General features: G+C 52.5%; 1 protein-coding gene across 1 annotated transcript in view; it reads right to left on the bottom strand.

Moving 5' to 3' along the window:
- The window catches only part of LOC137304997 (ras/Rap GTPase-activating protein SynGAP-like), a 485,592-nt gene that overhangs the window by 45,734 nt on the left and 424,606 nt on the right, over window positions 1–15,252 (bottom strand). Inside the window, 2 exon segments of the mRNA XM_067973769.1 lie at window positions 14,331–14,481; window positions 14,483–14,561. Of these exon segments, the coding sequence (XP_067829870.1) occupies window positions 14,331–14,481; window positions 14,483–14,561 (230 nt within the window).

Here is a 15,252-nt window from a genome sequence, read left to right as displayed (position 1 = left end):
GCCGCACCAGACACACACCCCGCCCGCCGCCCCAGACACACACCCCGCCCGCCGCACCAGACACACACCCCGCCCGCCGCACCAGACACACACCCCGCCCGCCGCACCAGACACACACCCCGCCCGCCGCACCAGACACACACCCCGCCCGCCGCACCAGACACACACCCCGCCCGCCGCCCCAGACACACACCCCGCCCGCCGCACCAGAGACACACCCCGCCCGCCGCACCAGACACACACCCCGCCCGCCGCCCCAGACACACACCCCGTCCGCCGCACCAGACACACACCCCGCCCGCCGCACCAGACACACACCCCGCCCGCCGCACCAGACACACACCCCGCCCGCCGCACCAGACACACACCCCGCCCGCCGCACCAGACACACACCCCGCCCGCCGCCCCAGACACACACCCCGCCCGCCGCACCAGACACACACCCCGCCCGCCGCACCAGACACACACCCCGCCCGCCGCACCAGACACACACCCCGCCCGCCGCCCCAGACACACACCCCGCCCGCCGCACCAGACACACACCCCGCCCGCCGCCCCAGACACACACCCCGCCCGCCGCCCCAGACACACACCCCGCCCGCCGCACCAGACACACACCCCGCCCGCCGCACCAGACACACACCCCGCCCGCCGCACCGGACACACACCCCGCCCGCCGCCCCGGACACACACCCCGCCCGATGCCCCGGACACACACCCCGCCCGATGCCCCGGACACACACCCCGCCCGCCGCCCGGGACACACACCCCGCCCGCCGCCCCGGACACACACCCCGCCCGCCGCCCCGGACACACACCCCGCCCGCCGCCCGGGACACACACCCCGCCCGATGCCCCGGACACACACCCCGCCCGCCGCCCCGGACACACACCCCGCCCGCCGCCCCGGACACACACCCCGCCCGCCGCCCATTACGCACGCCATCCATTGTCCATCACATGCAACCCCAAAACACCCCATCTTAAGCGCCCCAACACCCTGTCACATTCAGTCCAAACACCATGTCATTTCTAACCCCAGGCACCACATCACTCACCCCATGTACCCCATCATTCACTCTCCCAAAAACCCGATTACCTCCATCCTAAACATCCCGTCACTCATCCTACCCACACACCCCGTCACTCGCACGACCGAAAAGCTCCATCACACACACACGCACCCAAATGATGTCACACACATGCCAAAACACCCGGACACGCGAACCCCAAAGACCGCACCACACAACCCCTCACATGCAACCCCAAATACATATCACATGCATGGCCAAACACCTGCCATGTGCACTGCCAAACATGCCATCACAAGCACCCCCAAACACCATGCCACACCCCACCTGATAGGGAATGAGGTTGAGGGTTAGGAGGATAAGTGCAGATAGCGATGATGGAATGCTATGTGGACCATCAGCTACTGCGATCATGGAATGTCCTATCGAGGAAGGCAACCAGGCAAAGATATAGAGTGCAGCTCAAAAGGTTCTCTTGATTTACCTTTGGGAAGGGGAAGAGAGAAACACTGTAGATCTTTTCCTCAGAGGAAAAGAAATGGGTTGGGTTGAGTCCATGACAGAGCAGACAGTACATGGTCTGTGGAGAGTACGTTAGTTGGTTTGTTAAAGAGCCTTTTCTTGGAGCCAGTTACTTAGTTTTCTAAGATTTTCTACTTTCTGGATTGTGTGACAATATCAAACACTCCCAGGGCAGGTACAGCACGGGTTAGATACAGAGTAAAGCTCCCTCTACACCGTCCCATCAAACACTCCCAGGGCAGGTACAGCACGGGTTAGATACAGAGTTAAGCTCCCTCTACACTGTCCCATCAAACACTCCCAGGGCAGGTACAGCACGGGTTAGATACAGAGTAAAGCTCCCTCTACACTGTCCCATCAAACACTCCCAGGGCAGGTACAGCACGGGTTAGATACAGAGTAAAGCTCCCTCTACACTGTCCCATCAAACTCTCCCAGGGCAGGTACAGCACGGGTTAGATACAGAGTAAAGCTCCCTCTACACTGTCCCATCAAACTCTCCCAGGGCAGGTACAGCACGGGTTAGATACAGAGTAAAGCTCCCTCTACACTGTCCCATCAAACTCTCCCAGGGCAGGTACAGCACGGGTTAGATACAGAGTAAAGCTCCCTCTACACTGTCCCATCAAACACTCCCAGGGCAGGTACAGCACGGGTTAGATACAGAGTAAAGCTCCCTCTACACTGTCCCATCAAACTCTCCCAGGGCAGGTACAGCACGGGTTAGATACAGAGTAAAGCTCCCTCTACACTGTCCCATCAAACACTCCCAGGGCAGGTACAGCACGGGTTAGATACAGAGTAAAGCTCCCTCTACACTGTCCCATCAAACACTCCCAGGGCAGGTACAGCACGGGTTAGATACAGAGTAAAGCTCCCTCTACACTGTCCCATCAAACTCTCCCAGGGCAGGTACAGCACGGGTTAGATACAGAGTAAAGCTCCCTCTACACTGTCCCATCAAACACTCCCAGGGCAGGTACAGCACGGGTTAGATACAGAGTAAAGCTCCCTCTACACTGTCCCATCAAACACTCCCAGGGCAGGTACAGCACGGGTTAGATACAGAGTAAAGCTCCCTCTACACTGTCCCATCAAACTCTCCCAGGGCAGGTACAGCACGGGTTAGATACAGAGTAAAGCTCCCTCTACACTGTCCCATCAAACACTCCCAGGGCAGGTACAGCACGGGTTAGATACAGAGTAAAGCTCCCTCTACACTGTCCCATCAAACACTCCCAGGGCAGGTACAGCACGGGTTAGATACAGAGTAAAGCTCCCTCTACACTGTCCCATCAAACACTCCCAGGGCAGGTACAGCACGGGTTAGATACAGAGTAAAGCTCCCTCTACACTGTCCCATCAAACTCTCCCAGGGCAGGTACAGCACGGGTTAGATACAGAGTAAAGCTCCCTCTACACTGTCCCATCAAACACTCCCAGGGCAGGTACAGCATGGGTTAGATACAGAGTAAAGCTCCCTCTACACTGTCCCATCAAACACTCCCAGGGCAGGTACAGCACGGGTTAGATACAGAGTAAAGCTGTCTTTACACCATCCCATCAAAGTATCTTAACCCTAACGGACTCCACCAATTCTCCTATTTCCAGTCCCCATACCAGCCAAAGGAAGATGAGAAAGTTAGTCCCACCAGTTTTGGCAGTGGAGTGCGGCAGCTCGGTTGGGATCACCTGGCTCATTCCAAGCAGGTCCGTTACAGAGAGGAGTCTCTCTGGATTACAGAGCCTTTAGGGCAACCAGGGAAATTCGCAGCGTGTGAAGGTTTCGGAAGATTTGCTGTCTGTAATGGAAGCCTGAAGAGCGGGTTATGATTTCATTACAGACAGTGTATGGAGCAAATCTTTCCACAGGAGGTGAAATCACGTCCATTGTGTCATTGCACCAAATGGAGAACTTTAGAATGAGTAATGATGGGACTTAAAGGTGGAGTTGGAGTTGGGCAGGTTGCAAATGAAAGAAATCAATCGAGGGATGTTGGTCGTGAAGGATTTGTTCCGTTCTGAAATGGGCCGGTTTGGAATCAAAGTGCTCTCTTCCTGTAGATTCCCAAGTTCCTAACACTTTAACTGTGCCAAATCCCCATCAAACAATAAAAAGTTCAAGGGGCCAAGATTGCTCGAGCCTCGCTCCACTGGCGGAAGTGTGGCAGGGCGGGACTTCCGCCCACCAGCACTTTGACATCATTGCAAAACAAGGGATGGTTTCATTCGCATAAAAGGGGCAGGGGAGGGAGGTCCAGAGAAATTGGAGCACTGGGGTGTTGGGGGGTGGGCGTGGAGATGGGTTGGCCATTTTGGCCCAAGAGCTCCATTTCAAAAAAAGAAAATGGCAGCGATTTCTTTGCGGCTGCTTTAGTCCGCAAGCTGGCATCGGGTTCCTCGTTTCAGTGTCGGTACAGTAAACCCGCCTGCTTCACGCTGGTGCGGATTACCAGGGCCAACAAGAATTTCTAGAAGGAGGTGTTGCCTCTTTGTGTGATGCTGTAGGGGAGGGGCCAGGTGCAAGGAGTGCCTGCTCTCCTCCCAGTGAAACTTCGTAACTTGAAGAAAAGCAAGATAGGAACAGGAGTAGACCATTCAGCCCCTCGAGCCTGTTCCGTCATTCAATTAGACCATGGCTGATCTGCATCTTAACTCCATTTACCCGCCTTGATCCTGTAATCCTTATTCCCCATACCTAACAAAGATATATCAATTTCAGTTTTGAAATTTCCAATTGACCCCCAGCCTCTTAACAGCTTTATGGGGGAGAGAGTTCCAGATTTCTACTACCCTTTGTGTGAAGAAATGCTTCCTGACATCACCCCTGAACAGCCTAGCTCTAATTTTAAGGTACTGCCCCCTTGTTCTGGACTCCCCCACCACAGGAAATAGTTTCTATCTTTCTACCCTATTAAATTCTTTAATCATCTTAAACACCACAATTAGGTCACCTGTTAATCTTCTATTCTCAAGGGAACACAAGCCGAGTCCAGTCAACCCTTTTAGCCCCGGTATAAAGGGGGCAGAGACTCTCCTGGCTCACTCTGCCCTCCCAGCAATTGCGGGGCCCAAATGCTTTCCCCCCTGGGACCATCCAATACGCACGTGGCCAATGGGTCCTGAGATTTCCCCAATTCTAAAGTGCCTTATTAAACATTTGGTGTCTCCTCATTCCCTTCATCCGCCATAACTTCTTGGCGAAGCTGGAGGATCACCCCATCCCCACCCCCCAGATAAACGTCTAAAAACGAGCGCTCCCCTAATTTCTCCCGGGTTTCCGTTGAGTCTCCGGCCAAAGTTGTGGCAGGAACCCTTGCGAAATTTCAGGGCCCAGATCTCAAGCCTTTGTTGGCGTCATCAGTCCTGGTCGGTGGCGATCCCGTCTCGATTTTACCTCCCTTCCCGTGGGTCGCTGGCCGCGGCCTTCCCCATGCCTTCGGAATTCTGTGCCCCGGAAAATATCTCTGCGATCGCGGACGTTCCGATCAGGCAAAAAAAAAGGGGCAGGGCCAATCCGTCAAAGTCAGCTGTGTGACTTTAAGCGGTCGGTGGCACAAAAGAGGAACTGAATGAACATCTGGTTGGGAATCACCTATCACCCCCTGCGCTCGCTGACCCTAACCCTAAACCTGCATTGGCTCGTCGTTCAGCAACACCTTCATGTTACAATCCTCATCCATGTGTTCAAATCCCTCCATGGCCTCGCCCCTTCCCTATCTCTGTAACCTCCTCCAGCCCCACAACCGCACGGGTCCACCATTGGCGGCCGTGCCCTCAGCCGTCTGGGCCTCAAGCTCTGGGAACCCCTGTCCGCCTCTCTCCCCTCCTTTAGGACGCACCCTAAAACCTACTACTTTGGCCAAACTTTTGGTCACCTCTCCTAATATCTCCTTGCTTGATTCGCTTCTGTGAAGCGCCATTGGGACGTTTTACTATGTTAAAGGCGCTATATACATGCAAGTTGTTGGTGTTGGAATGGGATCGGAGGTCAGAAAGATCGGGACAAATATAACTCATCAAACGTTCTACAAAACACGAGGGTCAATATGGAACTGGGACCATGGCGGGAGTCAGTCGTGGAATGCAATTAATCAGCAGGGCAGTTTTAGATGCACAAGCTCATTTTAGTTATTATTTTCATTAGTTAGTTTGTGAATTTGTTAGCAAAAGTGATTTCAGCCGTCGGCGATTTTCATTGTAGTTAATGAACTGGTACATAGGGACTGAAGGAGGCCATTCAGCCCTTCGAGCCTGTTCTGCTATTCAAATAGAACGTGGCCAATCTGTATCTTAGCTCCGTTTACCTGCCTTTGCTCCATATCCCTTGATACCCTTACCCGACAAAAATTCATCGATCTCAGTCTTGCAAATTTCAATTGGTCCCTTGGCATCCACAGCCTTTTGGGGTGGGGGGGGGGGGGGGGGCGGGAGGGGGGGGGGAAGAGAATTCCATTCGGTGAACGTAGGAACACAGGAAAGGAGGAGGCCATCCTGCTCTTCGGGCCCGTTCCACCATTCAATTAGATCACGGCTGATCTGTACCTCAACTCCAATTACCCGCCTTGGTTCCGTAACCCTTAATACCCTTTCCCAACAAAAATCTAATGTTAAGATTATGCCCTGTTGCCCTGGTGTAACCTGGGTTCGGCAGTCAGTTTAATGAACCGGTGGTATCCTGGGCTGCCCTTGGTGGGGTAGGGTGAATTTGACAGGGGGCCGGAAGGTTTTGGGATAGGGCTGTTCCTAGCTCTGTTGCCTCTTTGGTGATTAAATCCTAAATCAGAACACCAAGATTGGGTTAGTAAGCGCAGCTTGAGGTATAGGAAGATCAATGGGAACATGGATTTAAATTTGATGAGTGCCTTCACAGTACATTGCTGAGCAGAACCAAAAAAAAGACAACAAGCTTCTACGTTCCTGAGGTACGGTGTACACGGGTCTGTGGAGGGAAATTAATTTTCCATGGGCTGAATGGCCTTTTCAAGAAATGCAACACAATAAATGGCCACACAGCTCCGGCTATAAGAATTAGTTGAACAAAGAAATTTTCAAAAAAAAAAAGATTGAAAAAGCCAGCAGATAGAAAAAGGGAACGAGAGTTAAAACTTAACATTGGTTTTGCGGGAGGGTTTTCAGAAGTTGGTGGCGAGCTGTTAAATAGCAGCAGAACAAACACCAAGGCAGCTGATAGAGCACCGGGAGTTAATGGACTGCAAGTTAACAAAACCCTTGTTTCGTATTTTCTTTCCTTTAATTGAGAAGCAAACTCCTCGTAGCAATTTGCCTCTCGGTTTACAAAATGGCGGATGGGCCATTTCACCGTTAGAATTTCAAATTGACCTAAAAGCCGGTAATTTTGCCAAGTCCGTTAGCATCCTTTTGTCGGGTTCGGTTGTTCAGCAATAAGAAAAAAAATACGGCTTCCCAACATACAAAACGTCCGCAGCGCGTTCCACCGTCAACACTGCCTTGTCCAACGCTCAATGTGCCAACGGATGACGCACGAGTACCTTGGCCATCGTACGGGGGCATCACCCGACAGGCACGCAGATGCATACACGCGTGCACACCAACAATAAGACACGCACACGGCACACGCACACACAGGCCCCGTCCCATCGCATAACTCCAGACAAATCACTACAGGAGATATTGAGACCAACACACTCGCTACATGATCACGAGAGCAGAGCAGTTTATGGCAGCGATTCTTACTGAGAACAGTGAGGACTTCACTTTTCTTTCAATTGGCAACGGTGGGATTGAGAGGGGAAATGTCCAAGCAAAACACAGAATTGTTTCTCTTCTCCAATTTCTCTCTCTTCTTCCATTTAAGGTGCCAATCCCCTTAGCTGCAGCGTAATGTAGGATACGCAGCAGCCAATTTGCGCACACCACAAACAGCAATGTGATAATGACCAGATAATCTGTTCTTTTTTTAAAAAAGTGATATTGGTTGAGGGATAAATATTGGCCCAGGACAATGAGGAGAACTCCCCTGCTCTTCTTTGAAATAGAGGCCATGGGATCTTTTACGTCCACCTGAGAGGGCAGGCCTCGGTTTAACGTCTCATCCGAAAGACACCTCCGACAGCGCAGCACTCCCTCAGTACGAGCACTGGGAGTGCCAGCCTAGATTACGTGATCAAGACCCTGGAGTGGGGGCTTGAACCCATGACCTTCTGAGTCAGAGGCGAGAGTTCTACCCACTCAGTCACGGCTGGCACCATACACCAAGGTCAAATGTAGCACACCGATTGCAGCGCTGCTTGAGATTGGGGAATTCAGCATACACCTGGGAATCAAACTTGGGCCTTCTGGGTTTGCACAACTCAGTACCATATCGGGTAGCGAATTTCCCCAACTGAATGGCCGTGGGAGCTCGACAGTACTGCCGCACTCTATCTTGCGATGGGAAGGTGGTATCTTTTCTCTTCTCCTCGCTGTCGAATTACTGTCAGCATCGCTTGCCACTGGTAACGAGGCACGACTATCTCCAAAGAAAACCTTCCCCCTTCTCCTCCGGGATGGGGCGAGTACCAGGGGTACGAGATCCCCTCAGTCCAAGAGAGAGGAGGGATTTGGGGGGGGGGGAAGAAAACTTGTAATTGGAGGCTTTCCTTATGGTCTACTTAACAAAGTGACTTGTTTATCATTGTATCTTATAGCACAGAAGGCGGCCATTCAGCCCATCGTGCCCATGCAAGCTCTTTAAAAGAGCAGTGTGTACCCAATAATTCCAACCCCAGTGGAACCAACTGAAGGATGAAACTCCACGGGGGTGATTTTAAACCCCGAGAACGGGTGGGTTGGGGGGCGGGTGGGAGTTGAAAATAGTTGCTCTTTTGGGTCGCAACCGCAAAATTTTCGGATTTTGCATTCCCAGTGGGAAGCCTGGACTTTTATGCGCCGACGTTAAAGCCGGGTTGCGGTCACGACCCAAAAAAAACCAACTATTTTCAACTCCCGCCCGCCCCCAACCCACCCGTTCTTGGTGTTCATAATCACCCCCCCCATAGGTTTGAGATCTGGGACACTTCATTTGGAGGGAGGAGAGGCAGGACATTATGTGCAGCAGTGGACTCGTGCAGTGAACCGAAATGTTGCAATACCCATTTTGCGTCAGCAGAGGAAGCTCTGTTCGCCTTTTCACCCCGAGCGAGAGAGAGAGAGAGAGAGAGGGGAAAGTTTAAAGGCAATGGACTATTGGAGAGGACGATACAAACAACAGCCCTTCGAACTGCTTTGGTCTCGTTGACGTACTGCCATTCAGCACAAGCCATCATCACAAGACAAAATATTAACAATCCTTATGAGAAATGGAAACTGATTAACCCTTTGAGGCCTGTTAGGATCCTGCAGCCAGGTCTACGAGAGAGAGAAATGGGAACGTGCCAAAGCATAGACAGGAGAATGCTGGCCGTACAGCGGTGGGGCCTTGGGGTCTGGTTTACAGTACAGACAATTTGTGACACAATTAAGGATGCGCACTGAATTCCACACCGAAAACTAGCAGCCGTAGCGGGTTCTGTTTCGGGTTGCCAACTCTGGCACCATGTATTCCTGGAGGTTTCATCACGTGACCTCCCACCCCGCCCCTGCAATTGGCCATCCAGCATCGCGGCGGGCCGCCTACCCCCGCCAACTGGAAAGCGAGCAGACTCTGCGTCACCCAATTAGATGATTCTTAACGGTCAGACAGCCTTTTTATCCGGTCTCCGATATTTTTATAACAAATAAATGAAAGTGCGCAAAGAAAATGAAAAAAAAAAGCACCATTTTTTTTTAAGGCCCCTGATGATTTTTCTCCCCGCTGGGTTTATGATGGCAGCAGTGTTAATCTCAGGAGATTAATCTTTAATCCCTGGAGGCTCCAGGACAATCCTGGTTCTGTTTGATGTCTGGCAATCTACATAAAAGGAAATCTCTCGGACCCGCGGAGTAAACTGAAAGACGGTGAAATTAATGGAGTGTTTGTACAGCTCAGCCTCTGGTGGCAGAAGTCCAGGGTAAAGAGCTGCCTCCGCGGTTTTAGCAGGACCGGTGTTTGTTATTGAGCCGTTCAGACCACCAAAGGTTCCAGGTTCAATTCGTCAGTCTGTACTGAGCAGCGAGGCGATGCTGCAACTGAGCTCAGTGGTCCCCGGTCGCTATTCAGGCCCATTCCCCACCCCGCCCACCGACTGCACCACAGCCCAGCTCGGCCAACTCGGACATCAAGGTCCTCTGCTGAGGGCGAGGTAAGGGTCGCCAACCCTCCAGGATTGCCCTGGAGTCTCCAGGATTGCCCTGGAGTCTCCAGGATTGCCCTGGAGTCTCCAGGATTGCCCTGGAGTCTCCAGGAATTAAAGATTTATCTCCTGCGAGCAAACTAGGAGAAAAAGAATCATCAGGGCGTTAAATAAATTGTGTTTATTTAAAAAAAAATCTTTGAATACTTTTGCTTTTTTAGTTATAAAAAATATCAGACATGGGGGAAAATGGCTACTTGACTGAGAGTCAAGTATTATCCAGTCGGGTAATGAAGAGTTTAGGCAGTGCACCATGAGGATGGACGCGTCAGCTGACCCATGGCGGGGATGTGTGTGGGGGGGGGGGGGGGGGGGCGCGAGTGGAGGCAGGTCATGTGATGAAACCTCCAGGAATCCGTCCAACCAGAGTTGGCAACCCTAGGGTACGGTGGAGGAGGATTGGACCCCACCAAGAAGGCAGCGCCTTCAGGAAAGGAGGGGTGGAAAGCAGAGAAAGCAAGCGGGGTAATTTTAACCTAACTCTCCGGGCGGGAAAACCCACGGGAAGGCCGGTTTTACACCCCTCCGTCCAACAGTGACTTTAACGGAGAGTCAAATCAGGGCGGGGTGTAAAAGCAGCGTCCCCTCCCATCCGGTCAGTCTCCCGACGGGCGGATTAGGCTAAAACCACCCCCACCTTGCAAAGAGACAGTAGAGAGGCAGTAGCCTGATTGACTGGAGCATCACTGAGGGCTTGGAGCCGGCCTTGCTTTGAAAAAAAATACACAGGTGAGCTGGAACCTTGCTATGCCATCGTTCACCTGTCCAACTGTCCTCTCCGACGTCCCGTAGAAAAGACGTCAACTTGTTTTTTTTTTATCACCCACGAATTAAAACGCTGCAGTGGGCGCCAGAGTACTCAAAGGGTTAATTGTTTTTAAAAAAAAACGCACACGTGACATTAAAAGTGTTTTACTGAAGAGCAAGCTCTGAAATTGACCTTTTTTTTTTCGCCCCAAAAAGAGAAGGGTGGGGTGGGGGAAATGGGAAATCCTCGATATGGCCGTGGGAGGCCGTCCGGCATCTTCTGAAAGACACTGCGCCTGAAGAGATTCACCGTGTGGCCATTCTGGTGAATCGTCCACAGGGTTTCAACATTCACTTCCCTCACCGCCCCCCGCACCCCAACCCACATACACCACCCCACCCCGCCCCGCCCAACCCCTAAAACCAAGGACAGAAGGCAACAACAAAAAGTAACGCAAAGGCCCCAGCCATTACTGCGGTTGCTACTGGTAACGGGCTCCATTGTCGGAAGCGGTCACTGTAGTCACTTGGCTCCCCAGTTAGAGTAGAAGACAACAGGTCTTGCTGTCTGGGCTCACTGAGATAGAGGGAAAAATGGGAAGCAAGTCGTCCATCCAGGCCCCGATAGAGCAGGTCCCCAGCACTCCCCCCCTCTCTCTCTCACCCTCCCTCTTTAGGGGTGCTTGGTGCTGAGGGAGGGAGTGAGATAGAAGGGCAAGAGAGGGCGAGGAAGTGAGTGAGGGGGAAGGAGAGCAAGAAGGGTGAGAGAGAGAGAGAAAGTGAGCAGGAGGGAGGGAGGGAGAGAGAGAAGGACAAGAGAGAGAGAAAGTGAGTGGGAGGGAGGGAGAGAAAGTGAGTGGGAAGGAGGGAGAGAGAGAAGGGCAAGAGAGAGAGAGAGAAAGTGAGTGGGAGGGAGAGAGAGAAGGGCAAGAGAGAGCGAGGAAGTGAGTGAGGGGGAAGGAGAGAGAAGGGTGAGAGAGAGAGAGAGAAAGTGAGCAGGAGGGAGGGAGGGAGAGAGAGAAGGACAAGAAAGAGAGAGAGAAAGTGAGTGGGAGGGAGGGAGAGAGAGGACAAGAGAGAGAGAGAGAAAGTGAGTGGGAGGGAGGGAGAGGGAGAAGGGTGAGAGAGAGAGAGAAAGTGAGTGGGAAGGAGGGAGAGAGAGGACAAGAGAGAGAGAGAGAAAGTGAGTGGGAGGGAGGGAGAGAGAGAAGGGCAAGAGAGAGAGAGAAAGTGAGTGGGAGGGAGAGAGAGAAGGGTGAGAGAGAGAGAGAAAGTGAGTGAGGGGGAGGGAGAGGAGGGCAAGAGAGAAAGAAAGTGAGTGGGAGGGAGGGAGAGAAGGACAAGAGAGAAAGTGAGTGAGAAAGAGGGAGGGTGAGGGAGAGAAGGGCAAGAGAGAGAGAGAAATTGAGTGGGAGGGAGGGAGAGAGAAAGACAAGAGAGAAAGTGAGTGAGAAAGAGGGAGGGGGAGGGAGAGAAGGACCAGAGAGAGAGAAAGAGGGAGGGGAGGGAGAGAAAAAGGCAGCGAGAGCTTGGTTCTGAGAAAGAGAAAGAAGCGACAAAGGAAGAGTGATAAAGGAGATAGAGTCAAAAGAAGAGCAAGAGAAAGAGTGAGAGAATAAGAGCGAGTGAGAAAGTAAGAGTGAGGGAGAAAGAGAGAATGAGCAAGGTAGAAAACACCTTCCAACTTGTCAAACTGAAAACCAACAGTAAACAATATGAATAAATAATGGGTAATAAATAAATAATAATAATAGGCCCCGTTTCTTCCCTTTGCTCAAAACCAACCTTTGTCCAGGAAAAGGAATGAGCATTCCCACGGGGATTAATGGAGGGCCTTCCTGCCAGCCCAACAAACATCCCCCCACAAACACACCCACCAAACCCCACCCTCACCTACCCCCCCACCCCGCCCCCTGCCGTTATCTTCCAATTTCAGCGTCTCACGCAGTGGGACGTTGGGCACTTTCGAGTAAAGCACATTTAAACCGTGATGGAGGTGAAATGGTTTTACCATTGATTCTCTTTTTTTTTAAATCGAAGTACAGCGGAGCCCGACTTGTAATCGGACCTTTCGACGTCAGATATCCACAGGTTAGGGACTGAGGCCTGCAACGCCACTCACTTCCCAGCTGTTCCCATTGAATTCTCGCCCCCCTATCTCCCCCCTTCCATCTTCCCCCCGCCCCTCCCCCCTCAGCTTTATCTTCTCTGGGTGCCCTCAAACTCCCCTGAAACACCTCCTCCCAACGCCCCTGCCCCCGCCCCCAACTGGGCAGTTCCAACCCGGGTGTTTCGCTAATGGCTTAGAGACGCTGTCCGTCCCTGAGCTATGCGGAATAGGCGGGGGCCCCAGGTTCGAGTTAGCACCGCCAGGCCAGGGACGATGCCACAAAATGGCTGCATCAGCACCCACCCCCACCCCGGGTTAGTTTACAGGGGCGGAAAACCAATCCGGTTCCCCACTCCTGGTTGCTGTCCGGCACGTGCGTGGGCGTCGGGGCGAGGTTCATCCGTGACGGCCTCCACAGTCCAGCAGCTCGTCAACCCTTACCGCCGGGACTCGTGGGCAAAAAACTGGCCACTCGGGTGAAGTGCCAACTGGTGACGGTGGAACCGTCACCTGGCAGGAGTGGGGAAGAGGGAGTGGGAGAAAACATTTGCACGAGAAAAAAAGAATAAAATGTGTATTAATTTCTCATTGAAACATGCAAAATTCTTACAGGACTCGACAGGGTAGATGCAGGGAGGACGTTTCCCCTGGCTGGTGGGGTGGGGGGGGTGGTCCTAGAACCAGGGGTCAGCCATTTAGGACTGAGATGAGGAGAAATTTCTTCACTCAGAGGGTGGTGAATCATTGGAATTCTCTACCCCAGAGGGCTGTGGAGGCTCAGTCATTGAGTAGATTCAAAACAGACATCGATCAATCAAGATATTAAAGGCATCAAGGGATATGGAAATGGTGCAGGAAAATGGCGCTGAGGTCGAAGATCAGCCATGATCTTGTTGAATGGCGGAGCAGGCTCGAGGGGCCGGATGGCCTACTCCTGCTCCTATTCCTTATGTTCTTATAAAACGCAGCGGCCCTTTAAATGCCACATCACCCAGCTCGATGTCGAACACAATGGCCATGAGGAAAGAGCAGGGGGAGCGGGACCAATCGGATAGCTCTTTCAAAGAGCCAGCACAGGCTTGACGGGCCGAATGGCCTCCTTCTGTGCTGTAAGGCTCTACAAGGGGTCAAGAAAATGCCTTTCAATGGCATCTCCCAGTCCGCAAATCGCCAAGTACCTACCCTATAAACCAACGAGCAGAACCCAGGACCCTAATCGTGAGCGAAGGCTCGGGCAGCTGGACCACTCCAGGTGACAGCTTCTGTACCTCCTGCCACCATCCGCACCCCCCCCACCCCGCCCCGACCCCAGGCTCCACCTCCCACCCCCCTAACCCACCTCCTCTTCCCAAACTGTCACGAATCGAGAGAGGGGAAACGATCGCCATTCATCCCCGGCCCTCCCCGGTCGTGCACTCCTCCCTGCTCCCCCCCGCCCCCCCTCTCCCCCCTTGCCCGTTTAGATTCCAAATTGGCGCCGCCCCTCCGTGCCAGGCTGGGTGCGATGACTGGCGGGCTCCGCTGCATTTCATGGCTAGAAGTGGTAACACAGCAACGTCAGATACAAACCCTGTGTTAATGGAGTGTCGGTAGCAGTGAGTGTAGCGGTCAGGTACACCAACCTACCAATTGCGTCCTTGAGGTATTTCTGACCAATCAACTTTAAGTACTCTTCGATCGCTTTGGTCGCCAGCGTGTTCTCGCGGAATATTAAATGCTCGCGGTCGACAAAACGATCAACCTCTGTCATCGCCATGTCGGAGAGGAAGTCCTGCCAGAGACACAAGGGTGGCAAAGGTCAAGCCTAGAATCGCACAGCACAGAAGGAGGCCATTCGGCCCATTGTGCCCGTGCCGGCTCTTTGAAAGAGCTCTCCAATTAGTCCCCGCTCTTTCCCCGTAGCCCTTGCACATTTTTTTCCTTTTTCCCAAGTATTTATCCAATTCCCTTTTGAAAGTTACTATTGAATCTGCTTCCACCGCCCTTTCAGGCAGCGCATTCCAGATCATAACTACTCGCTGCGTAAAAAAAATGTCTCATCTCCCCCCTGGTTCTTTTGCCAATTATCTTAAATCTGTGTCCTCTGGTTACCGACCCTCCTGCCAGTGGAAACAGTTTCTCCCTATCTTCTCGATCAAAACCCTTCATGATTTTGAACACCTCGATCAAATCTCCTCTCAACCGTCTCTGCTCTAAGGAGAACAACCCCAGCTTCTCCAGTCTCTCCACATAACTGAAGTCCCTCATCCCTGGTACCATTCTGGTAAACCTCCTCTGCACCCTCTCCGAGGCCTTCCCATCCTTCCTAAAGTGTGGTGCCCAGAATTGGACACAATACTCCAGCTGAAGTGTTGCTTTTTGTTAAAAAAGTTTAATTTCCACAGCAGTTCGCCCCAGTTTGCTTTGAGCAGGAGGAATAGTCGAATAGGAGAATTTCCAGTGCAGTAAACTACTTGTGGGGGAATGGCCGGTTAACTCCCGATGTCCTGTATTTCTTGGGGTTGGGAAGAAAATCAGCCTGACTGAGAAATCCATACAGGTAGGCCTT

Source organism: Heptranchias perlo, chromosome 39, assembly GCF_035084215.1.
Source record: "Heptranchias perlo isolate sHepPer1 chromosome 39, sHepPer1.hap1, whole genome shotgun sequence".
Lineage (NCBI taxonomy): Eukaryota > Metazoa > Chordata > Chondrichthyes > Hexanchiformes > Hexanchidae > Heptranchias > Heptranchias perlo.
Note: the sequence above shows the minus strand (reverse complement) of the source record. Positions and strands in the feature narration are given on the sequence as shown.